The following is a 26,161-nucleotide window of genomic DNA, read 5'->3' as shown; positions in this document are numbered from 1 at the left end:
AAACAATGACTTTGTACATGTATCTTAGACTGCATCTTCATTTCTCTAGTTGGGAGTCCTTGAAGCAAGATTACTCAACCAAAGAGTCTAGGCATTTCTAATGTTCATGACATGTATTGTCAAATTACTCTTCACAAAGGTTGTTATCAATCTAGACTCTCACAAGCTGTCTGGGAGAGACACTCTCTTACTGCATGCTTGTCAGCCTTAAGGATCATAATTAAAACACACACATATAAAACTTACTAATTTGCCAGATGAAAGATGGTATCTCATTAATTACATTTCTTTTGAGTATGGTTTATTGCATAGATCTGGTCTCTTGCCTATTAGGTTAGCAGTGCTCAATTATCCTGTAATAACAGTTGGATGTGTTATATTCCTCAGAATAGGAACGTAAGTCAAGCTGTTTTCATCTGTGCCTGGAAATGCCTTCTTTCCCTTGGATTTAAGCCATGTAGTTCTTTAGCCACACAGTTGGTTTGAAAACACTACGAACCTTATACTTCATTCAAATTTATAGCAACTGTCAAATCCCCTTATATAGCCTCAAGATCAGATTGGAACAATCTGACCTCTTAACTGAATTGCATGAGAGATACCATCCAGTTCCCCTTTATAATTCAGAACTCAGATAACCCAGAAATCCAATGTAAACAGAAAAACAGAGACTTGGCCGAAAGTGCTATCCACATAACACAAATAAACAAAGCCAATATGTTTGTAAAAATGATTTAACTAATTCCTATCAGTGACACCCACTTGGCTTTGAACATAGATAATACAATTCCTTTGGTCCCTGTTGGACCCCCTAAGGTCTGAGGATAATTCAGAGTTACCCAGAGACAACAGAGATTTGAGGACCCCTTGCTTCAGGTTGTTCTGCGCTCAAAATGTTCCCTCCTTGCCCTCTATATTCTAGACCATGAGAAAGGGATTACTTAGGTTTGGAGATTATGAGCCTTAGAGTTGTAGGTAGTGCTTAGACACAATTGAAAACAGCACACACCTCATTCTCCTCTCCACTGCCAGGGCCACGTTGTTAGTACTTTCTATTGTGCTGCACTCTGTCATATTTGGGATTCAGCTAGTATAGCATTTCCAGTGTGACTGAAGGTTCCTTATTCTGCATCTTGGAATTAAAGAACTATTTAAATAAGAGCTAAGCCCTTTGGAGCTTAGTCCTTTTGTGTGTGCAAATTGACAAGTAATGATGGGAACAATAATAAAATACTGTCGAGACAGTGTTCCTTCCTGAATTCCATTATTTGTCAGAATACTGTACAATAGTAACCTGGCACAGAGGATTGAACCATAGGAGCCCAGTCAATCAGGGTGAGCAAAGAGGAAAAAAAAAAAAGTTCATGAGATTGTAGTAATACATGAAACCAGAAACGAGCTGATGTTAGCTTGGAGAGCACATTTTTTAGTGGAGTTTTATGAGGTCTTCATTCTTTATTTTTCTCTTCAGTTTTCTAACCATGCACATTTAAACCACAGTCTTGCTGATGCTATTGTACCATGAAATCTTAAAATCAATGAGATAATGGAAATAGAAATTGCTTTGGCTTGGAGTGAGGTGACATATGGTGGCTCTGTGTCTATTAGGTAACACTACATTGGTCAGGGGACCAAGTCAGGGCCACGTGGAATGACTGTAACCTGTAATCAGTAGTCCATTATTATTTTTTTAAAGATGGCACAGAAAAAAGAAAAATAAGGAGCCTGTCATTCTTCCCTTGGAATTCACATTAATAGGAAATATTATTCTTATGGAGGGTGCTCTTTGGGACCATAATAATCAAAATACTGTATTATGTGTCCATATGCTTGTGTGTATATATGTGTCCATTTTCTCTATAGCCAAAATTGTGAAACCGCTAGATGTAATGTCTCCTTTCACAACCATAGACGGGGCACCAGGTGCCCTGAAAGGATTCTGGGAGCTGCCCAGTGAGACGGGGAGAATTGGACATTGAGAGAGGGACAAAGCAACCTTTCTGTTCGGTGACTTGAGAGCCGTGCTCTTTAAAACTTTTGAGGAGGCAAGTTGAGATAAACTTTTTAGAGAGACATTTGGCAATAATATGAACAGCCTTAAAAGTGTTCATACGCTTTGACAAAATCTTAAAGAATTAATCCTGAATGTGGAAAAATTTAATTCATAAGTGTGTTCATTACATTAAAAAAGGTGTACTCTTTTGGTCATTTAAAAGAAGTAAACCATGAGTACTATTAGCAATATGGGGAGACAGCTGTACTGTACAATGTCTCTGATATGATGGCTGTGGAAAAATGGAAAAATCAGGGCCTAGGAAATGAACACAGGAATAAGATTGTTTTTATTAATGGCAAAGGAAACCCAAGTCTTAAGTGTTAAAGCTTACACAACTCCTAATAATCCTGAGAGTTTGTTATAATTAATGTAATATTTTACTGTTTTATTACAAATGAGGAAAATGAAGCGTGAAGGTGGCCAATTGCCTGACCCAGTTTAAATTGAACACTTGCTCTTGCTTTCATACCTTTGCTGATGTCTTCCTGTCAAGATCCATTTGAAGAGAGTATCATATGCTTATTGGTATTTCAGAAGTACTATAATGCATTATTGTATCCTTGAATTAAAAAGATAACAATGTTGTGATACTCAACCAAAAAAAAAGTCTATGACAATGAGAAGAAGCATACCAACCAGAGACCTGAAGTGAGTAACATGTCTGAGTTCCATGTCATTTTGTATGTAGGTCAGATTTAGGATGCTATCTGTCTACTGACACTTTAATCTGTGTCTTGATATCCAAACTTGTTTCAGTGACCACATGCTGGGAGGTACATAAATTTGGAAAGCAAAAGAGGGAGGAGTGAAAAACTATGAAAGAAATTAAATAAATAGTGGATGTGGATGAAATAATTTTTAAAAAAACAAAACTGGAATACATGGTATACGAAGTGAAATTGCTAGCCATGTAAAAACCCTTCACAACCATAACATTTTCACATAATTAATGCTTAGACAACAGCATTTGAACATATCTCTGCTGTACCACAAAGAGGAACATTAATATTTTAGCTAGATTCCTGAGATTGTCACCATAAATGAAACATGTATCTGGCCATATAAAGTTAGCCATTTTAATCTGGGGGAAAGAGAAAATGCAGAAATTTTCTCTTTGCTCCTTTTTTTCTTTCTAAGAACTATCAACATGATAAGGCTTGCAAAGATAAATGTAGCTCACTTTATTACTTGTCTAGTCACCGTGTGGGATGAGGTGAGGGTGTTAATAACCTTAGCAAATAATAAAACTGCATTTAAAATGGTCTGTACTTAAAATCACATTGCATTAAATGAGGAGCTGGAAAAGGATGATTTAGGTTTTAAATCTCTTGAGATGTATGACAGGGTTTTTTTTTTTCAAAGTAGGAAAAAAACATCGCTGAAAACATGAAATTCTGTATCAAGTTAATTATTTGCCAAATCATATCTTAATGAGTGGTTGGTATAATTACAAGAGTTTCAAAGTCACAGAGAGAAATCTGTAAAGTGGATTAATCACATTCATCTGACAAATGATCCAGGATGGGAGAATGCTTGACTCTAAGTGTAGAATTTAATGATCTGCAAGGTCCCAAAGTCCAGAGAAACTAATGAACTAGCTTGGCTATTATTAGTCTTCATATGCCGTAGCTCTTGTCCTATTATGTAGGATGTTTTAAATAATTGTTACCTCACTACTTTTTGAGATAAAATTGAAGAAAACTTTAACTCGTACCCCAAAGTCCAGGAGTTAACTTTGAAAGGAAAACGAAATATGACAAGCAAATATACCTGCCTCCTGAATTAAAGCCACAGATCAGAACCACCACGGCTTCTAGAATGTGTCATACCTTCCATATGCCTTTAGCTCAGTCTTCACAGGGTCTGCGTTGACACCTCTGTGCATGGGAACAAATCTTCCTGGTGTCAGTGCAGACTCACTGTTAGATGCTCAGCTGTCCAGGAAACCATTCCACGCACTGTGTTTTGAAAATGAGCATGGACTTGACTTCTTATTGCAGAAAGATGAGGTAGTACTGGGGGTTACACTGAAGTTTAGTCAGGACATTTGGTCAGCTATAAGTCATCTTTTTTCCCATTGCTCTGCCACTCTCTTTGTGTCCAGGCACGTTTATCAGCGGAGAATTGGTGGGGCATGTGGCTGGGGGTAAAGTCGCCACTTGGAGTTTCTGCATCCCCTCCAGTAGGATTGAGCACAGTCCTTATCAGGTCCCAGCATCGTCACCATGTGCTATGTTTTTGTTTTGCAGATTATTCAGGACAGAATATTCAAGCACATATCACGTAACAGTTTAATATGGAACAAACATCCTGGAGGATTGTTCGTACTACCACAGTATTCATCTTATCTGGGAGATTTTCCTTACTACTATGCTAATTTAGGTAAGCGCGTTCCTTCCAGGGAGCTAACTGCCCCCAGGTAGCCTCCAGATGTTGCCCAGAATGAAAGCCCCTTGGTTTTTCTGTTCTAGAGTGGGGTCTTTCTAAGAGCCTGCATTGGAGATTGCTGATCGAGCCCTGTCAAAATGGTGTATCAAGGTTAAGAACTGTAAATCCTGCAGAACATTGCAAAGTGAAAAAAAAAAAAATTTAAAAATGCTTTTCTTGTCTGAACAGCTACACTTTATATTTAGTAGAGTCATTTCTTCTTGAGAAATAGGCTCCCCACTTTGAACATGGCAATGGGTTAACTCTAATTTTAAGTCTCATCATATATAAAATGGAGCTAGAACCTGGCTGGTGTGGCTCAGTGGATTGAGTGCCGGCCTGCAAACCAAAGGATCGCCGATTTGATGCCCAGTCAGGGCACATGCCTGGGTTGTGGGCTAGGTCCCCAGTAAGAGGCATGCAAGAGGCAACCACACATTGATGTTTCTCTCTCTCTCTTTCTTCCTCCCTTCCCTTCTGTCTAAAAATAAATAAATAAAATCTTTAAAAGTCTAAAAAATAAATAAAATAAAATGGAGCTGGAAGATCTCCCCCTAATATTTTTTTCACAATCCCAACTTATCTCTGTCATACCAAAGCAAAAATTAATAAAGGGAAAGAAGATTTAAGAATATATGACAAGGGAGAAATGTATGACTCATTCAGCATTTATTAAGCTCCTCTTATATGCTATGTTAATGCAGTGCTCGGTGATAGACATAAAAGCCAAAAGAGGCACAACATCTGTTCTTGGGCAGATTTTAGTTTAATACTAATGGGGCAAAAGGAAATGGGCAGAGGGAAAAAGGTCTACAAAATGTTACCATTATTGCCATAGATATTTTTGTACTTGGGGCCCCAGTTAGTAGCATCTTGGACATTTCCCACTATTCACAGTTCCAAATTTGAGAAACCTGGGATAAGAAAACACCTTTCAAGTTGATGGGGCAAAAAAAAAGTCAAGTTGATTTTTCTACTCAATGCTGATATCCTCTCATAACTCCCTCACTCTTTTTTGAGTTGTACATATTCAGCTGATAAGAAGTAACATAAAAATCTGTGGCCTGATGTAGCGACCAGTGACACAGAACCCTTTAATCCATCCCAGACATGTCATGGACGCTATGTCAAAATCAGTGACTGACCCACACTGGGAAATAATAAAATTTCCATATATTTCTTGTGGAGCATTAGTATCCTCATTTGGGGTTAGCACATTAGAAGTGTATAAATGATGCTCCTCACTCTGTTAGTGAAAAATCAGTAAGTAGTGACTTGTCCGCGCTGTTAAAAAGTGAACCCCTCCATCGTCTTTATTCTTACTTGGCAAAATCTTGAATGTGTATCTTGATAGTGGGAAAGTTAGCTTCTTTCTAACATGCAATTAAAGTGCTAATCGTATGATGTAATTTGCTCCACAAACATTTGTATAAGCCTTTAATATACATAATCTGATTCTTACCTTTATCCCATCAATATCAAAGCTTAAAACTTCAATGTCCCCACACTCTTGTTCACATTTAAGCTAGTAAAGTAAGAAATCAGTGGATGTAAATGAATGAAGCTTTAAAACGTTTTTTAACGGGTCTCCAATTTCATAATGAGTTCTTACAGGCAAACTCGTGCGGGGAGAGGCCCTCTCACTTTTTTCTCTTTGGTGGCAGCTTTGCCCAGCGATGCTACCTTTCTGCCTCAGGCTTCTGAGCACACAGTTGGCTGATGTCTGGGTCACATACTTTTTCCGTCATCTGTGTCAGTGCTGCACAAACAAGAGATTCCTGGGTGTGTAGAGGCTTCCACTCCAAAATAATGACGATGGTGATGGTGGCGATGACATCAGCTACAAAAGACTGACTCTTTCTTTTTGGCGAGGCCCTGTTCTAAGCACTTTGTATGCATTAACTCATTTCATGGAATTTCCATAAAAGCTCCATATGTTTGACACTGCTGTCAGCAACCCCGTTGCACAGCTGAGGAAACGTGGAGGGTTAAGTAATTTTTCCAAGGTCCCCCCACCAGTAAGTGGTAAAAAGCAGTGTCCAAGCCTTAGTGAGGCTCTAGATGCTGTTCTTTTAACTGTTACCACTTGCTAGTTATTAACTACATAATTAAGAATAAGGCACATGCAAATACCCTGGGAGAGAGCACATTGACTTATACCCACATTAAGATGTAAGTGACTAGGTAGACCCTTCATGAGTTGAGAGTGGCCAGCGTGTGTTATTAGACTTCGGACGCCTGCAAGGCAGAAGGAAGATCAAAGATGCATCCCCAAGGGAGGAAAAGGATATCAAAGGAAAAAGACCCGGATATGGACATAGAGCTGTAAATTACCCAGGTCTCTAGGCTCAGGCAGCATGAACGAGCAGCTTTCCACCTTGTTTTTGTTCTGTCAGGACCCAAGAGGCAGAGGAAAAATATGCTAGAAGGGAACATTAGCTCCAGGGTGAGGCAGTGGAGCAAGGAGCAGTGGTTTTCTAAGTCGTGTTTTTAGCGCTTCATTAGGCTCCTCTCCCTTCTCTGTTTCAGGTTTAAAGCCCCCCTCCAAGTTCACTGCAGTCATCCATGCAGTGACGCCCCTCGTCTCTCAGTCCCAGCCAGTGTTGAAACTGCTCATGGCCGCGGCCAAATCCCAGTATTGTGCCCAGGTGAGTGGGGGATAGCCTGCCTGCTCCTGCCTACTGGACTAGAGACTCCCAGCCCCTTCCTGCTGCTACACACTTGGCTCCCAGGGACTCATTAAACACCGTGTCTCATGCCCCGTTCCTCTCGTTGCATTTGTCATGTCTTGTTATGCCCTTTTCATCAACTTGGAGGTTCTTAGAAGTGAAATCTGGCACAGGTAATGGGTGGGTGGCAAAGAGATCTTTGCACTGGGGTCAGGTTAAAAATATATACAACTAACAGCGCATTTTTAAAAGAATATACAAGCATGTTATTTTGTTTTTAAATGTCAGAGTGATAAAGTAATATCAGAAGTGCCACGGGGCCCCGGCTGGCGTGTCTCGGTGGACTGAGTGCTGGCCTGTGAGTCAAAATGTCACGTTGCTGATTTGATTCTCAGTCAGGGCACATACCTGGGGTGTGGGCCGGGTCCCTGGCTGGCGTGTGAGAGGCGACCAGTCTATGTATCTCTTGCATATTGATGTTTCTCTCCCTCTCTTTCTCCCTTCCTTCCTCCCTCTCCAAAAGTAAATAAATAAAACCTTAAAAAAAGAAAAGAAAAGAAAAAAAGAGCTACTGGGAGGACCCAGAAAATTAAATTTCAACAAAAGAAACAGACTTGTTGCTGTCAGGAGGCATCAACTTCTCTGTCACAGTAGTCATGACTAATGACATTAGGAGCAGAAGATGAAATCGGTAGTAACAATATTTTGCAAATTAGTCTCTCTCTCATACGCTGTTATTAACAGTGGTTTTTCTGATTTGTAAATTAGCTTATAGTAGAAGGTTTACAAACAAGGAAAGAATTAAATAATTTTCTTTTTTTAATATATTTTATTGATTATGCTATGACAGTTGTCCTGTTTTCTTCTCCTCTTTATCTCCCTCCCCCCTTTACCTCCCTCCCCCCTTTTCCTCCCTCCCCCCTTTACCTCCCTCCCACCCACGCCCCCCTCCACCCTTAGTTCATGGCCATGGGTTGTACATGCAAGTTCTTTGGCTTCTACATTTCCTATACTATTCTTACCTACCAATTATGCTTCTTATTCCCTGTGCCTGTTCCCCTATCCTCCCCGCTCCTGCTCAGCTAAATAATTTTCAAGTACACGTTTTTGAACTAAACACATCTATTAGAAATAATAAAGTCACATAAAATTAGCAACCATTCTGGAGAATGGAAAACATGAGCTCATCTTGAGTATTTTTATTTCTCCCACATTGCCTGGTATAGTGCAGTTTCATAGCGTATGTGCAATATACATTTTTATTTAATTTGATCAGTGTTGTTATCTCACCTCTCACAAGATATCAGAATTTAGAAAATCACTTTAGAAAAAGATTCGTTAAAAAAATAAAACGAGCTGCTCATTCAAAACAAAACAAAAAAATCACTTTATTAAGATCCAGCAGCCCTGGGACTTTTTTTCCCTCCCCCTTTCTCCTACCCCCTTGACGTAAATGTTTTAGGTTATTCTTTTTGTTATTCTTTCTCTCTAGTTGCTGAAGTGATCAGGTTCGGAAGGTTGTGTGGGCGTGGACTCACTTTAAAATCATTTTTGGCCCTGGCTGATGTGGCTCAGTGGACTGAGTACCAGCCTGTGAACTGAAAGTTCGCTGGTTCAGTTCCTAGTCAAGGCAACACGGCTGAGTTGCCAGCCAGGTCCCTGGTTTGGGGCGTGTGAGAGGCCGCTGATTGATGTTTCTCTTGCGCATCTAAGTTTCTCTCCCTCTCTTTCTCCCTTTCTTCCCCTCTCTCTAAAAAATAAATAAAATCTTAAAAAATAAAATTAGTTTTGATGTCTGCTGTTCTACCTTGTTTGGATCTCTGTTTCTCTCTCTCTCTTTCTATCTCTATGTCTCTCTCTCTCTCTCTCCCCGAGAAGAAATGTTAGGTTGGAAGCCTATGTAAATCCAGCTCTACCAAGCCATCTAATGATTTCCTGTTCCTTTCAGATCATAGTTCTATGGAATTGTGACAAACCCCTACCAGCCAAACACCGCTGGCCTGCCACTGCTGTGCCTGTCTTCGTCATCGAAGGAGAAAGCAAGGTAGGACTGGAAGGGCGCCTAAATGTGGAACCACCACAGAATCTACATTTCCCCGTGGGGTGCTTTGGGTATTGGCCCTAAATGTCTTGCCCCTGCTCTTGGCCCTGGACTGTTTTTCTTAAAACTGTACCTGTCTCGGAATGTCCTCAGCTTTGACAGTCAGGCTTTCGAATTAGTGAATCCTGGGTCTCTAATACTAACTCTTTCAGACATTTGTGACCATGTACACACTTTTTTCTGAGCTTCCTCATCTGCAAAATAGAAATAACAACATAGGCTCGCTGTTGGGATTGAATGAGTTCGGGGCCTGGCAACAGTAATCCATCTGTAAATGAAGAGGCTGAAGATGAGGCTGCTGGTGGTTGTGGTGATGTGTGGAGTTGGTTTAGCTGATTAATCTGGGTTGTGTCTGTCTAGTGGTCCTTCCTCACTTTTATCGTAAAAGGATGTTCTTACCTTAATTTGTTCTGGTGCCTCCACCAGAGCCCATTGTGAATGCTGCCGGCTGGCCCCTTGCTCCTGTTCTCCAGTTTATTTTGCCTGGGACTGGATGATCATCTTCTTCATCTCACGGTCCTTAAGGGAATCTGTTTGCTGATGCTTTAAATTAACATTCGCAGCCAAGTACGATCTGGCCTTCGCCAGCCTTCCCTACCTTCTCTCTCATTGTCTTTCCTTATAGGCCCCGTCCTCTGAGCAAATGGGATCATTCACAATTACTTACATTGTCCCGTGTCCCATCCCACCTCTAATTTTGTCTTTCCCATTTGCTGTCTTGACCACCCCTCGGTTCTTCATGTCTGTTGCCAAACTTGCCAACCAGTTTTTAAACCCCTGTGCTCATGCTACCTTCTCTTTGAAATTTCTTCCACTATTGGGAGCCTGAGTTGCGTTCTTGTTGTCTAGCTTCTGCTCGTTGCTTTCTTTTAGATCTTATCCAATGTGAAGAAATTAGTCACTACTAAATGAAACTGAGATTGGTGAAGCATTGTCATCTAAGAGACTCCCTGTCTCGTTTCCAAGGGGTCGTGTCATGAGAGATTATCTCACACCAAGTAAGACCTCTTTGAGCCAGAATAACAAAATATCAGTAAATGAGATTGAAGCATGTGAAACCATCGTTTGACTCCCTAAAGTGGCAGTTTTACATGGTTCACCATAATACAGCGAGACTTGTAACTGTCATGTGGGCAAGGTGATCAGAGCCTTACCTATTCGGTTCCAGCATATGCAGGCCTACTGTGTGCTGGTTGCAAAATGTTGGAACACGGTGGGAATGTGACAGATACAGTGATGGCATTCTGGGGGCTGGACTCCAGCAGCACAGTGGTCAGAGAGCTGCTTGGGAAGCATTTAATGAGAAAGGTATGAATTAGAACAATCTCATGCCTCCTGACATCAGTCTTACTTGTCGTTGTGCATCCGTGCCACCATAGGTGTGGCTTCAACAAAAGGGACCGGCACGCAGAAATCTTCTGCCTGCTGCCCCCTATATCTGTCTCCCCGATGCCAGTGCCCGAGCCCCGGAACCTTGCGCAGGTGGAAGCTGTTAAGTCTGAACTTTGGGATTCTTTGTGTTATGCTTCCATGGGTGACTAGATCTTCCGGTAGATAAGTCTTCTTTGAATATGTCAGGATATTTAAAAACTGATCCAACTTGACTGACTCACTGGGAACCATTCTGACTTCTATGGTTAGTATTGCGTTTTTATGCACAGACTTATTGATTGATTTTATATTTCTGCTCTTAGCGAGGAGTCTGACTTACAAGATGATGGTGATAACAAAAGTATCTATCTGGTGGGATTTACAGACGTGCCTGTTAAGAGGCCTCACGTTCTTGCAGCTAGATTTACATTTGGGCTTCTGGCCTTTTGCTGAGTCCTGGCCTCCACCTCGGCCAGTGCTTCCAGTGGGTCGTAACGGCTCCCTTTCCCTCGCCCTCACTGCTCTGGATTGCTCCTCCTGGTAAAGCACTTGCATGTAAATCTTGCTGCAGGCTCTGTATTCCAGGGAACCAAGGTTTGGGCCCATTTGGAGGATGAGGTGAGATACTGCATTGCAGGTGCTTAGGCTTGTACCTCTTACACACTAATGGTTCAGTAAATAACTCTTCTGGGAGGCATTATAATGTTATGGTTTGTTTCACGGGCTCAAGTGTCAGACTTACTTTTGTGTGACCTAATGCAAGCTATTTAACTCTCTGTGCCTCAATCCTCCTTTAGTAAATGGCAACAATCTTACTGCCTAACATGGGAGCTCAAAGGATCAAATGATATGATACTATATATGTAAATAGACTTAGAAGTGTGGAATGTATATGGTAGGTGCTCAGTTGTGTTTTCTGTAATTGCTTATGGACATTTCTTATCTTCTCCATTAGAAAGTAAACTTGAGTCTTGGTCATTTCTTAGGCATGTTTGTTAATTGTAGAAGGGTTTGGGCTGGTGCACGGTGGCTAACTATTTCATAAAGGACCTAATGAGGAAAAACACCCAGTTCCCTCCAGTTGACTGTGTGAGTACATGGGTTCCATTTATGCTAATCCATTCCACTTATGGAACGGAGCTAAGGCAGGCTATTTGTATGAGAGCCTCTCCCTTCTCCACTAGAATTTGGCAGTGGTTGCCATAGGGGCTTTTACAATTGTTGATGAAGCAGGTTCAGAAAAGGGAAATGGATCCTTTTAAAGCCAACGGTTGGGCCCATGAGGTGGAAGAAGCCGTGTGTCCTTTTCCTTCCCCACTTAAATCTCCATGTCTAGCCTTGAGTTTAAAATTGATGTGTTTGCTGCTTTGGCTGTGACATCCTGTTTTGAATTTATTGGCCTTGTCTTTGCAGTGCTGCCTGGTAGGCTTAACAAGGGGAAGGTCAGGGCGTCGCTAAGCTGGCAGCTAACAGTTTCTGCATTAGGCAGGGACCTGGAAACAGGATCAGGAGAACTGCTTCCGGCTGAGGTTTCTGAACACTGTGCGTGGGGCTGCCAATCCCTCTGAATTTGATTTGGTTTGATTTTGAAAGCCTGAGAGAGAAGAAAAAACCTGACCCAGTTGACAGATGTGTAGGCGCAGACCCTGAAGCCATGATGCTTTAGATACACCCCTGGAGCTCCCAGAGATGAGCTAGAGTGGGCTCTTCCCATCCTTCCAAGTCACAAGCCCTCCAGGAGCTTCACAGGCATGTAAGCCCAGTTGGAGATGAGGCTCGTGGAAGAGCCGGTTCTTGGCGTAAACGTAGCCTGGGTCTCTTTGGGTGGGAGAGTGGATGCTCCCATTTGGGGAGCATACGCTCTCGGTGGCCAGATTAGACGTCTGCCTTTTCTCTGTCTCCAGTGTCCAAATGCCTCCTTCCTTGGCTTCTGTGCCTTGAAAGTTGATGGTAAATGTAGCTTTTCTCTTGGGTTTCCAAGTGTGAATTCAGGGAGGGTGTCATGATTGTTACTGTAACTTCCGGGGGAAGGTGGCGGATGTGAGACTGTCATGTGTGCCCCAGATGCACCTGTGAGGTCCTTTTCAAGCCTGAGACAGGTGGCGCAGAAGGGCTGAGGAGCTCTGTCTAGAGAATCACACCATCGGGATGAAAATGCTCGTGGGCCCATTGAGGGCAAGACACTTAACGTTTCCGTGCCTTCGTGTTCTATCTTTAAAATTGGGTTGTCATAAATAGGAAGTGACTTGAAGAACTTGAAACATTTCCTGGTGCACTGTTAATGTTTAAAACTTGTTAGTTATTCTTATGATGTCATCATTCCTACGGTTTTTCTATGGTACATTCAACACAAAGATTAAAGCTGTGACTGTCACAGAGTCATCTCTCCAACCTCAATTTTCCACATGGTCCCCTTGACCCAAAGCCCTCCGTGATCACCCACACACACAGCTTACTGTGCCTTACCCTGGAGTTGCGCAAATTTTATTCATATGCTACCTTCACGATGCTCCTAAATCTGTGGACCACATATGCTATTGTTTATTTAATTTTTTTTCTTTAGTCAGCTTACTTTTCATTTTAGTGAAATTATTTTTAGATTACTACTATGTTTTATTGCTATAGCAACTAATATGCGCATGTCTATGTGTTTTTCCAATCTGTGCTAAAATAAATAAATAGTAGGGTCTTTAGATGCTTGTGTGCACACCCCCAAAAATGACCGGGCCTCCTGGCGATGTGCGTGCCACACTTGGAATCACGTGCTCCGTCCATCCGCCCTTTGCTGGCCTCAGGGTGCTGCCTCTCTCCTCTGTGCCCTTGCACGGACTGAGCGCTCTGTCTGTGGTGCCCTGTTTCTGTTATACCTGGTGAATTCCTACCCATCAACGCCCTCCTTCAACAGCCCTTCTTCTTTGAAGGTTTTGTCTGTTCTTCCAAGTGGCTGGTGACTGCATCCTCTGAGCTCCCGGCATTTTTTGTATCAGGCCAGGACTGGTCACCTTGATCTTTGTCCCGGCAGACTAGGAGCTCCTCCAACAAGAAGGATGTATCTTCTTTTCCTCTGCGCCCTCTTTAACTAGCAAGGTATCTGTACTCAGTAGGTGCCCAAATGCTGAAACCAATGAGTCGGTACTGATGAGAAAAGGAAGTCTTCAATGTCGAGGGGTGACATAGCGCTAGAAGGTTCTCTCCGAAGGTTGAGGATCAGGGAATTGTCTTGAAAACAAAACTCAAAATAGACTTCTCTCTTTCCTAATTCCTTCCCTTCTGCTCACTTTCTGTTTACCCCCAGGTTATGAGCAGCCGTTTTCTGCCCTATGACAACATCGTCACGGACGCTGTGCTCAGCCTTGACGAGGACACCGTCCTTTCCACCACAGAGGTGAGCATTCCCCCTCCCCCCGAGGAGCGGGCAGTGGGCTCTTCAGGCACTGCCCCAGCCCAAACCCCAAGGTGCCAGCGCTTCTCTTTCCTGGGCCTTGGCCAAATCGGAAACATTTTTCAAAACTTCATGCAGAGTTGCTTTTAATCAAGCCAGTTCCTGTGAACACCTTGCCTCCACCTGGCCCCGGATGAGGGCACCTTCCCCTTTGTTTTCCTTGCTAATTGGCTCCACATTTGCACGGCTGAACCTCACCTCTCCCCTCCTGCCTGCCCTCATTTTTTTGTTTTTAAACAGCACAGCTGCTGGCAGGTGTACAGAAGAACTGAGGGGAGACGGGGGGCGAGGGGGGCACCTGTTTAGCATGATCTTGACACCACGCTGCCCGGAGCAAGCAGTCCCCTCCTTCCCCAATTATCCTAATGCCTGTGTGGGTGTGTGTTGCCTCTGTTAGGGAACACTGTTCTGTGTTCCTAAGGCAGCTTTTCTGTCTTGGTTTAAAGTGCTCATTTTCTTTCACCCACACAAGAGCAAGAGTATACGGTTTCACTTTAAGGCTGAGATGGAGATCCCTGCTATTTCAGACATTCAGGTATTTGTGCCAAAAATAAGATTGCACAGAGAATATGTGAGGAGGAGGGGAGAGAGAGAGAGCAGAGGAAAGATAGATATAGTAGAAAAGCAATTTTTACAACTCGAATGAGTATTGATCTCTGAAACCTTACTTTAAACCATACAAGGCACCAAAGACAGTTATAGAAAAATGTAGTATATCGGAAATGCATTATTAATGGCAGCCGCTAAAAAGTGTGGAGACTTAGCTACTTATATGTGCTCCTTCTCCCTTTCTTTTTGTCCTTTTTATTCATAATCATTTTCCTTTCAATGTGAACACGGGCACTTCCCAGCACGTACAGTCCTGGAAGCCAGCCTGATTCTAGTGGCCCGCTGCCCACATAGGCAAGACTCGGTGACAACCCAAGCTACCAGTCACAGTGTCTCTTAAAAGTCCATGGATGCTTCCCGTTTCCATCAGATGGCCTTGAACAAACGTTATATGCAAGGTCAACCTAATTAACGCCAGGACAAACTGTGCTAGGCCTCACGTTGGTGACATGTTTTTTGTGAAGCTCTGCAAATGCTCGGTGGGTGAACGAATGAGTGGAGGGTGTGTGCCGAGGGGATTAACGTGTGAACACGCAGCCAGTGGTGTCCTGTGTAAGTCGGCAGGAGGGAGGAGGGGTAGGGGGAGAAGATGTGCTTCAGGTTCAAAGGGAAAGACAGCTGTGAAATACAGGGTACGGACACCCAGCTTGCACTTGTCTGCGGCTTCCTGCAAGGGAAGTTGGCGTCCCAGGAGCACATTTATTCAACAGGTATTTATTGAGGGATTTCTCTGTTCTGGTCTGCATGCCAGGTGCTTTGATTGCACAGTTCTGCCTAGAGCCATCAGAGTTTTGGCAGCAAACAGAATTCAAAGCACGAGGTGCAAATAGAGGGGTTTAGGGTTATTTAGAGAGGTAGATGCGGTTAAAAGGATGGCACAAGAGATGGCAAGACACCTGGAGAGTAACAAGAAAAGGAAACAGCTCCTACCCCAGGCTTGAAGGAGCCCGGGGAGGAAATAGCATTTCCAGAGCCCCCGAGAGGTGGAACTGGGGAAAAGAGGCTGCCCCACAAGGGAATCATCATGGAGGAACATGGCAGCTGCCGGAACTCTGGTGCCAGAACTGGGGCAGCTCTCCCTCTGTCTCCCCTCCATTTCTTGGCTGAAGGCTCCCACTGACCTCACCCAGTCAGCCACCAGCCAGCAAGGAAGACCAGGCGGAGCCGTGCGTAGGGTCCCAGCATCTCAGGGTACAGAGCATAGCAGAGCATAGTAGAGCATGGACCTCAGAGAGCAAACACAGGAAAGCATCCAATGGTGTGGTGGAATGCACGGTCAAGACAACTACAGCATATACCTAAGTCACTATCCTATTCCCTCAAGTATTGATTCATCGTCTTACATCGTCCCCTGGGCACCAGGCAATTAGGGTCACTCTAGGATTTGTCTTTCCCTGTCCCGCAGTGAAGTAACACTCAGCTGCTGGGATATAGTTGTGTGCTAGTGAAATTATTTTAAAAGAAAAGCAGTTCTAGCCACTCGGTGCACATTGGGAGGAACGTGTGTTGTATGTGAAGTAATTAGAAGTCAACGTGGGTTGAAAATCATAGGCAAATTTAAGAGGCTGGCCGTCTGGTTTACTGTTGCCTGTGGATCAGTGGAGTGGCTGTGTTGCCTAAGATGGTCCAGGACAGAATTTCTCTCTTCTCTCTCTTTTAAGTGAATAGATGTTAGTTCATTTTATTTCTTCTCTAAGGATTCTTAGCTTGTTTAAATGTCTCTCTGTAGTATTAAGGAGAAATTTTTAAACAGCCTCCTTTAAAGGGTATTAGATGTAGTTGGTTTATAGTTATTTACATTTATCTGGGTTGCTGCAGATTCTCAAAAGAAAACAGATGTTGGTGTCTAAGAGAAAAGGCCATGAGCTGACCTTTGCCTTCTTTGGTGTGCTAATGATCTGTGTGAAAGCAGAACTCACAGGAATCAGAGCTTTATCTGAATTTACTTTGGAGTTCCTTTGAAACGACTTGAAACAGCTTTGAGGCAGTAAGAAATGCACGTGCTGAAAACACCCCCATCAGGCTCTCTAGTAGTTTCCCGTACATGTGTTTCCTGTTCAAAGAATAATGGAAAACCCCAAAGAGCACTGACAGCCAGGCTGATCCTTTGACGCCAGGCTGATTCTTTGACGACAGGCTGCAGAATGTTCTGTCCCACCCAAGGGCTCCCTTAGCATTTGAACGCCAGTGACAAGATGCAGGTTATCACAGCCTGGCCGTCACCATTTAGGGGCACAAGCTATGGTGTTAGGGCCCTCCTATCTGCAGATCGGACACCAAACTAGATTTTCCTAAAAGTTTGAATTTATGGACGCTTATAAAAATGGTGAGTTCTGAGCCCCCAAAATTCAGAGATGAAAGGGCTCTGCAGATCACACAGGCTGGTGTTTCTCCAAAAGTGGTCCGTGCCCATGAAACGGTTTTACGTGGTGCATGGCAAGCGTGTTCTTGATTTTAATAAGTATCTATTTCCTTTAATGTTTGTTAGAAAATTATGTAGCCAGCAATCAAACCTAGAGTTTCACTGACATATGTACCTAAAATGAGGCTAGTGAGGAGAAGAGGAAAAAAAAAAAGAGCAGGCAGTTGAAAGAAAAATACTAAGTCAGTCATTGAATGGGTGGTCTGGGAATGTGGCAAAGACAGAGAGGATGCTATGCCTATGATGAAAGCTTGGGAAATATTGATCTAGGCCTATTTCACTTTGCCTTTTAGTTGAGGTAAAATTCACATAACATAAAATTGACCATGATAAAGTGTATAATTAGTGTCATGTAGTACATTTACAGTGTTGTATAGTTATTACCTCTGCCTTATTCTAAAACATTTTCATGACCCCAAAAGGAAACCCCATACCCATTAATCAGTCACTCCCTAACTTTAGGAAACACCAATCTATGCTCTGTCTCTGGGTATTGGCATATTCCAGGCTTTCATGTAAATAGAACCATATACTCTGTGGCCTTTTGTGTGTGGTTTCTGTCCCTCAGCATAACGTTTCAAGGTTTGTCCATATTGCAGCATGTATCAGTATTTCATTCCTTTTTATAGCTGAATAATATTCCATTGTATTGATATACCATATTTAGTTTATTTCTTCATTAGTGGCCGGAATTGGGGTTCTTTTCACCTTTTAGCTGTCGTGAAAACTTATTTGCTCTGCTCTTGAACGCCTGAGAGATCACTGTGCTGAGACTTGAACTATTGGGGGAATAAATGAAATTTCTATTTTTACTGCTTATCAAGAAGAGGTAGAGCAAAGGTTGTAGGGTGAATGTGTAGCCTGTATGAGAGATAAATTGCTTTCAACATTGGAGCAGCAGAACTAAAAGAGAGGCTATGAAAACAGTACACACCAAATCTGAAACCATATTGCCAGGTCCAAATGTCGGCTCTGCCACTTGCCATCTCTGGCAGATTATTTGAACCTCCATAAACCTTAGCTTCCCTCTCTGTAAATTTGAGAATATAAAATTACCTTTTCACAGGAATAAAATTAAATGAGTTAAAACATCTAAGTACCTACACCCACTCTAAGCATTACACAATTATGAGCAGTATCTGTTTACTGTTACTATTTTTATTTTTACTTTCTATATTATTGTATTTGTCATTCATGAAATCATAGAAAGTCACAAGTAAGCTTGCACATTTGAAAACAGACTATTTGCTAATTATAAATATTAGTTTATAGCATATTCAGAAGTACCTGCTTTGGGTTATGATAAACACTGGGAAGTCATGTAGCTGCATTTCCTTTAAAATAACCCTGTGGCTTCACTTGGCCATGTCTCTACTTATTCTTAGTGATTTTTCACTGCAGGTGCTTTTTCTAGAACTCCCTGGCACTATGCATCTTCAAACCTGAGAGGCCTGAATTACTGCTTCTTTTTGTCTGCTTTGTGTTTCTGTTAGAACTTGGGTGTTGTTTTAAACACCTTTTCTCTCGCTCTTAAGAGGATGCTTTTATTTTAGTCACTTTGGCTTTGCTGCGTGCTGGTTATGATATACGCTGTACATCCATACCCCCGATGTATGTAGGAAATCTGCTCCCATTTATGAAACAGGTGCATTTGTGCCGCCCGTGAATCAGCGGTCACGTGTGCCATGGGGAGCAGGGAGGAAGCGACGAGTTTTTTGACTTGTCGTTTAGCTTGAACAGAGTGGATTTCTAAAGGACACATCAGCAAATGTCTTTTATTTCTGTACTAATCTGAAGTTTCTGTAACAGAAAACATTAAAATGTGCATAATTATGTGCAAAATGTCAAACAGTCAGTTTAATTTGCTGATGAATACATGGAACCAATGTTTCACAACGGTTGCGGGCTTCGCGTTGTGAATTAGCAGGGGGGAAGGTGATGTTTCCTTGACATTGTTAACACTGCTGATTGCTTGTTTGGCCTGTGTTCTTCCTGCAGGTGGATTTTGCCTTCACCGTCTGGCAGAGCTTCCCCGAGAGGATTGTGGGGTACCCCGCTCGCAGCCATTTCTGGGATAACTCTAAGGAGCGGTGGGGGTACACGTCCAAGTGGACGAACGACTACTCCATGGTGTTGACTGGAGCTGCTATTTACCACAAGTGAGGCATTTACACGTCTTGCATGTTTAGATTTGCAAATACTCCTTCGATTAGTTTCTGACTGTTGCATTAAGTAGGAACTGGAGCCAAATCTTGTTAACAACATTAATGGAAATTAATTTCCATCCCTCTTTAAGTTTTGTTGATGTAACCAACATGTGTCTTTGAAACCAATAGAAGCTCTTGGCTTATTGCATTTTCAGAAATTACAGTAAAGTCACATCTTCAGTTCCTCTGAAGTGTGGACATCTCAAGGTATATTGAATAACTGAATATTTAGAGTAACAACTACAAAAGTAAATACTTAATTGAGTTACTCCCCTCCCCCTCCCCTGGCACTGTTCTAGGTGCTTGGGATTTACCATTGAGTAAAATAGAAAAAATGCCTCACCTATTATGGTCTTATATTCTAACAAGGGGAGATGCAATACACAGGTATGTCTATAACATGTTAAGGTGAGAAGTTACATAGCAAAAGGGCAAAGCAGGGCAGGTGAAGGATTAGCAGGACAAAGAGAAAGGGCAGGCTCGGGGGTAGTCAGGGCACTTCTGGAGCAAATGAGATCTGAGCAGAGACTTGAAGAAGGAGAGGAGGTCAGCCAAGAGAATGTCCGTGGGAAGAGTGTTATGGCCTGGGAAGCAGCTAGAACAAGTGCCCCAAGGCAGAATGTTGGAGGAATATCAAGAAGACCAATGTGACTAGAGCGGAATGGAGTAGAAAGCAGGTGAGAGCGCCCAGGTTCAGGACTTGACTTCCCCTGACATCAGTTTGAACAGAGCACTCTTTCCTTGGTTTTAAGCATCCACTCTGGAGGCTGTGTTGAGGACAGACTCTAAGCAGGCCGGGGGGGAACAGGGCGGCCTATCGGGAGGTGATTCACATTATCCACACAAGAGGCAGTGGAGCCTGGGGCAGAAAGGAAGCCATGGAGGTGGTAAGCAGTGATCAGATGGGCATATTTTGAAGATGCTCCAGCCTGCTGTCCTGACAGGTTGGATATAGAAGTTTTTTGACCTGAAGTACTGGCAGGATAGAGTAGCTACCAGCAGACAGAAAGCTGTAGATGGAATAAGTATTAAAGGAAGTACAGGAGTCAGTGTTGGGCTTGGTGAGACATCCAACAGGTATGCTGAAAGAGGTAAGGGATGGAGATAAAAATTTGGGAGGTGTTTGCATATATGGTCTTTAAAGCCAGGGGACTTGGGTAATATTGCCAAATTATTTAGTGTTCCTGACTTAATCATAAATGAAATCCCCACTCTTCTGCCTTAGTAAGGTATATACACCAATCTTAAGCTCCTCCTTTTTAGTGAAGAATAGAGAATCTTGCCATATCAAAGAGCTGGAAATGCACAAGGTGTAAACGTGTAGATGGGCTGAATCTTCATCTTAGGAGTCTACCTCTTGAAATTCGTTGTTTCCTTTCTTCTTGTCACTGCCACTTAATGAATCTGACTCATTCAAGTGACTTTTTCTATAAATATATACTCCATGTCCCTCCAAAAAATATTAGGGTAAAAATAATTCAAATTAATTTAGGTTCTCCACAGTGATTGACCACCAGATTAATTAGTGTTGAAATATATGGTTTATAGGCCACAGAAATAAAACAGTATATTGTTGGATTCAGAGTTATGGGATAGTCTTAAATATAGTTCTGACTAAACCATAATTAAAATTGTAAAGCAGCTTATAATGATAAATAGATTATATGTAACTAACTTCTTGCCATTTAAGTATCCTGTTTCTTACCAACTAGCCTGCTATTAAACTTAGGCTGGATAAGCTATATCTGCATGTGTCTCTGTACCTGTATCTGCAAAATGAGGATAACAATAATACCTACAGCATAGATTACTTATAAAAGTTAGATGAAGCATTTGTTGTAAAGCACTTTAGAACATTATTGGCATGCAGGGTGGGGCAAAAGTAGGTTATGCCAAACACAGTTTATTCTTGTATGATTTATTAATTATTGTATTATTTTACATATGAATAACCACACCTATCTTTCCCCCACCTTGTATAGTCAGAACCGTGTAAGTAATAGTTATTATCATCATCATCTATGACATGTTTAGGGATCCAAAGAACAGGTATGTGTTTTCTGTCAAAGAAGACCACCATGTGTAACGATGGCCTGCCCGGGAAATATCTTTGGTTTTTACAGATATTATCACTACCTGTACACCCATTATCTGCCAGCCAGCCTGAAGAACATGGTGGACCAACTGGCCAACTGTGAGGACATTCTCATGAATTTCCTGGTGTCTGCTGTGACAAAGTTGCCTCCAATCAAAGTGACCCAGAAGAAGCAGTATAAGGAGACAATGATGGGACAGGTAAGAGAGCTCTGCCCCCTTGCTTTGCTTGCTGGTGGGTCACCTGGAGGTAAGGAGGACCCACTGTTCCCCTAAGAAGCATACTGAGGAGATACATTAAAAACACACATCTAAAGACTCTCAGGGAGTGTATGTTTGGCACATGGATAAGTGGGAAGACATAAGTCAAGGAGATCTTTATGTCAAGGATATAAAAGCTCTCATGTGACCTACAAGGTGGCATGAGAAAGACATGCCTTCTCCACAGTTAAAGAATTTATGTAAGGTGACCATCAGTATTTTATTTAATGAATAGCCAATAATACTCTCAACACAGCCTTCTGGAGGTTGCTCTTGGGTTGGATGAGCTTCATGGGGGCAGACTGGGTGTCTCAGTACTTGATTGCCAGTTCTAGAACCAGCACTTACAAGCTGTAGGCAAGTCAGTTGCCTTCTGAAACTCAGTTAGCTCATCTTTAAAATGGAAATGGAGAAATCTACCTCAGGGCGATGAGATAACATACATGAAAAATTGTATAAAAGTAAAATATTACGTTGAGTCATAAAAGTTTAGTACTGAATGTCCTTGCAAGGAAATAAACTCCAACTCTCTCTTCTTACTAGTAAGGAAACTAGGACCCAGAGAATTTAAGCATATTGCTACGCGTCTCCCAGTATTAGAGACAGAACTGGGAGTTGAAATCCAGGCTCTGCTCTTTCCACTGCTTGTTCTTCCACGCCCCCGGGTCTGGTGTGAGGATGATCTGCATATGCTGAAGCTCATCTGCCCTTATTACCCTGGATAGAGCCCAGTAATATAAGTAAGAATGCAGAAACCTTAAGTAAGGCCATTTAGATCTACCCATGTTAAATCACAGAGGATCATTCAACAGGATTTGAATCAACCTTCAAGGACATATTTTAACATGGTTTCATCAGTTCCATTGTTTAGGGTTTTCCATTTACCTTGGTCTAACAAATACTGGAAATCATATAGAAATCTAGCTTTTGCAAAGGAAAAGTCAGCCATGCCTCACAATTGATGGTTTTTCATTCACTAAGTTTAGTAAGAGCAACATATTTATAGGATTTTCAGTTTATAAAATTTAGTCATTCGATAGTTACTGAACATGCAGAGGTTCTATCAGGCACTGTGCTAGGTCCTGTTTATGACACAGCTGCTGTCCTTGGTGAACAAAGTGTCTAGTAGAAAATTCTATTTCCCTCTAACCACTAAAAGTGCAGGCCAGGAGATTTGGAAGACTTTTTCACCTTTAAGGCTGAAAGGATATTCAGCCTTAGTTTGAAAGAACAGTCAAACTAAGCAAGATATATTGAGTGTCTACTTTGTGCCCAGGTATTTTCAAATATATATTATCTCATCTAAGGATACAACATTCCTTTTCATTGTTTGCTCAGAGAGTCCTATGAGCTTCCCTGAGGTTATATGCTGATTAGAGGTGGAACTCTAATGACACATGATTTCTTAGGGGTTGGTTTTATGCCCAATTCTCATAGATTTGCCTCATTCTACCAAACCGATATTTCTAATACTTTCACACATCATTTTGGGGACAAATCTAAATTTAGCCTTAGGTCTAGATGTGTCTATTTAAATTTGTACTGTATTTGCCCCATCAAACACACTTCCCATCAAACACATTTGTTTATTGAATGTTTGCATGACTGGTGAAATAAATGAATATCATGCTTGAAGACTGTACTTTTATTATACTGAAAAGATATCTTCTCTAGTATGTTGGTTGACTCAAAGTAAAATCTAGAGACAAAAAATATACTTAAGTAATTCAGGAGACTTTTTTAAAAAAATTATTTTTAAAAGAGAGTAAGAATGAGCTTAAGCTCTTTGCATATGTGAGCACTTACCAGGAGGTGGGGGAGTCCTTTCCTTTTGGGAAGGAGTGGGCCAATCAGAAATGGCCTGCAAGCTCACACCGAGGTAGGGACAAAGTGGCGACTATCTGCCCTTTCATGAACTCAAATGCTCAGCGTAATTTGATTTACCAAACAGAGTTCTTCTAGTATAAAAGGTAAAAAATGAACCCCGAGTTCTGTCCCGTTCCAGTCTTGAACAAATAATTTTAACTTCCCTGAACCTACTTCCTCACCTATGGAGTGGGCATGTGATTGATTACCTAGGTAGATAACTTGATCAGGTTGTTGTGAGTCTCAAGTGAACGTCATGAAAACACTTTTTACAAATAATCTTCTGTTCGTTTCTCTGCTGCTTGGTACTTGACATTTCTATTTGCCTTCAGTAGTTACTTTCAAGCATGTTGATGCTTGTTTTCAAGTGACCCTGGGTGATTTTCACAGTCAAACCTACCTTCCTATGAAAATATTTTCTAAGAATGCATAAGGATTCAAGCACAGTGACCACACACACATACACATAAATCATTAAACAGTTGCGTAAATGACACAAACGAGTTTGTCTGTTCCCATAATTGAGCAACCCAGCTTTTCCTTCTTCCATAAAAACATGGTTTTAAAGACACTATGCTTAGTTCATCTATTTAAGTGTCAGCACTCAAGTCATTTAAGGCTTTCTTTTAAATCCATGTCAGTCATTTTCATGGTCTAAAAATATTTAACCAACCTTAGAGGCAGCACATAATGCGAATGGTATCCATCCTTTCTACTTACCCAGAATCAACCAAATAAACAAGAAAGTTTTAGAAAACTGTCTTTGAAACCACAAACCCATTGTTAGTCATAATATTTGATCCCACGTGAAAAGAGGACTTTTATATTTAGTGACCACAGTAGTCGTGGTAAAATTGGTAAGTCATTTACTGAGTAGAGAATCAGTCATTCAGTATTGATCGTTGTTTGTATGTGTGTTTAGCACTGAGGACAGTAGCCTGTCTTGGGAAAACCAGGACCCGTGCTGGAATTTTCCCCAGGCACAAGGACCAGGGAGGTTTGGTGGCAGACCCCGAGGTCTGCCACGTGCCTGTGTGTCTGCCGGTTTTCTGCAGTGTCTCCGTCTCACCTTGCGCTTGGCTCATGATCTTCCTTCTTTCTCTCCTCTCCCCAGACCTCTCGGGCTTCCCGCTGGGCTGACCCTGACCACTTTGCCCAGCGACAGAGCTGCATGAATACGTTTGCCAGCTGGTTTGGCTACATGCCGCTGATCCACTCTCAGATGAGGCTCGACCCTGTCCTCTTTAAAGACCAGGTCTCTATTCTGAGGAAGAAATACCGAGACATTGAGCGACTTTGAGGAATCTGGCCAAGTGGGGGAGGGGAAGTGAGAAGGGACTGGGGTCAAGCTGCTCTCTCTTCCCGTGCAGATCCGCTCAGCCGTGGAGCCAGACTGTGCCAAGTATCCAAATAAACTTACATGAAAAGAATGAGAAAACAAACGAAAAGGCCACTGAGAACTGTACCCCTGGCTCCTGGCACTGCACCGGACTGCTCCAACTCGCCTCACTGGCTTCTATGTCCCAAGACTAGGTTGTGTACAGTTTAATTATGGAACATTAAATAATTATTTTTGAAATGATTGCTATGCAGGTTTAAACTTTTTTAATGATCAAAACTATTAAAAACCAGAGTTCTTTCTTTAATCAAAATTGTGTTGGTTGTGAGTATGTCAAAGCTGCTGCTCCTCTTCCCACAAACGCCACTGCCGTGGGTCATGCAGGGTTTCCTGTGATTACAAAAGCTCAGACTTCATGGACAACACAGTAAGTCAGCCCATCCACTGTCAAGAAATAATTGAGCATAAGCTAAGACAAGTTCATTATTCAACACTGCCAGTGCAGATTGTTTTCCACTTTGAATTTGGAGATCAACTTGAACTTTTATCTCTAAATGTTGCTGCATGAGAGAAAGCATTATGATTTCCAGGTAGGCAGTTCTAACTGAAAACTTTGAGGTACGTAGGATGATAATCTTTTCCATTGGGGGTTGGGGGAAACTAGAACCAAGAAAAACACTAGTATAATTAACAAGCATTCATTTTGCACAAGGAACCATCCAAACAATCCCCCTGCCAGCACACTAGCAAGACAGAAGTGTGGACTCACAACGATCACCCAGTTCTTTTCCAAGATGGGGCCTAGATTATACAACCGTGGACATAAGTCTGCTTAGAGCTGGGGAAAGATTTGGTTTAAAGGCAAAGGAAGTATACTGCGAATGAGTATATGGAGAGGAACAGATTATTTGCAAAAAAGGCTCTTTCATGTTTGTGAAAACCTCAAGCTTCTCCATTGAGAAGAAAGTAAGAAGGTATCAATTCTTACCATTGAACGGCAAGATTGCTCAGAAGTAACCTCACCATGAGGACCCTGGTCCCATTTTTGGTCAAACATTGTTTTGTGCAAGAATCTAGCACACAAAATAATTAGAAATCAAATGTGAACGCTGTTTTATTTCATTTTGATTTTTAAATCTGGAGATGTTCAATTGTGCTGCTTGTTAAAAAGGACATTTCTATCCCTGCAGATGCTGCTTTGAGCTTCCGATTATTGTAAAACTGCAAATATAAGCTGAAAAAATATATAAATATATATGGATTACATATATCACTTAACTCCACTGTAAACGATGGA

At 41.9% G+C, this 26,161-nt stretch overlaps 1 protein-coding gene across 2 annotated transcripts in view; it reads left to right on the top strand.

Moving 5' to 3' along the window:
- EXT1 (exostosin glycosyltransferase 1) overlaps positions 1-25,177 on the top strand; it is a 265,593-nt gene extending 240,416 nt beyond the window's left edge. For both annotated transcript variants that reach the window (XM_054590424.1, XM_054590423.1), the window contains 7 exons: positions 4,306-4,438; positions 7,013-7,131; positions 9,101-9,196; positions 13,920-14,009; positions 19,096-19,256; positions 21,428-21,599; positions 24,640-25,177. In XM_054590424.1, the coding sequence (XP_054446399.1) occupies positions 4,306-4,438; positions 7,013-7,131; positions 9,101-9,196; positions 13,920-14,009; positions 19,096-19,256; positions 21,428-21,599; positions 24,640-24,825 (957 nt within the window). In that variant the 3' untranslated portion in view covers positions 24,826-25,177. The remainder of the gene's footprint in view (positions 1-4,305; positions 4,439-7,012; positions 7,132-9,100; positions 9,197-13,919; positions 14,010-19,095; positions 19,257-21,427; positions 21,600-24,639) is intronic.
- Positions 25,178-26,161: the final 984 nt, after the last annotated feature.

This window comes from Pteronotus mesoamericanus, unplaced genomic scaffold (assembly GCF_021234165.1).
Source record: "Pteronotus mesoamericanus isolate MK-2021 breed Mesoamerican mustached bat unplaced genomic scaffold, CSHL_Meso_final scaffold_174, whole genome shotgun sequence".
Lineage (NCBI taxonomy): Eukaryota > Metazoa > Chordata > Mammalia > Chiroptera > Mormoopidae > Pteronotus > Pteronotus mesoamericanus.
The sequence above is the reverse complement of the archived record's forward strand: the minus strand, read 5'-3'. Positions and strand labels throughout refer to the sequence as shown.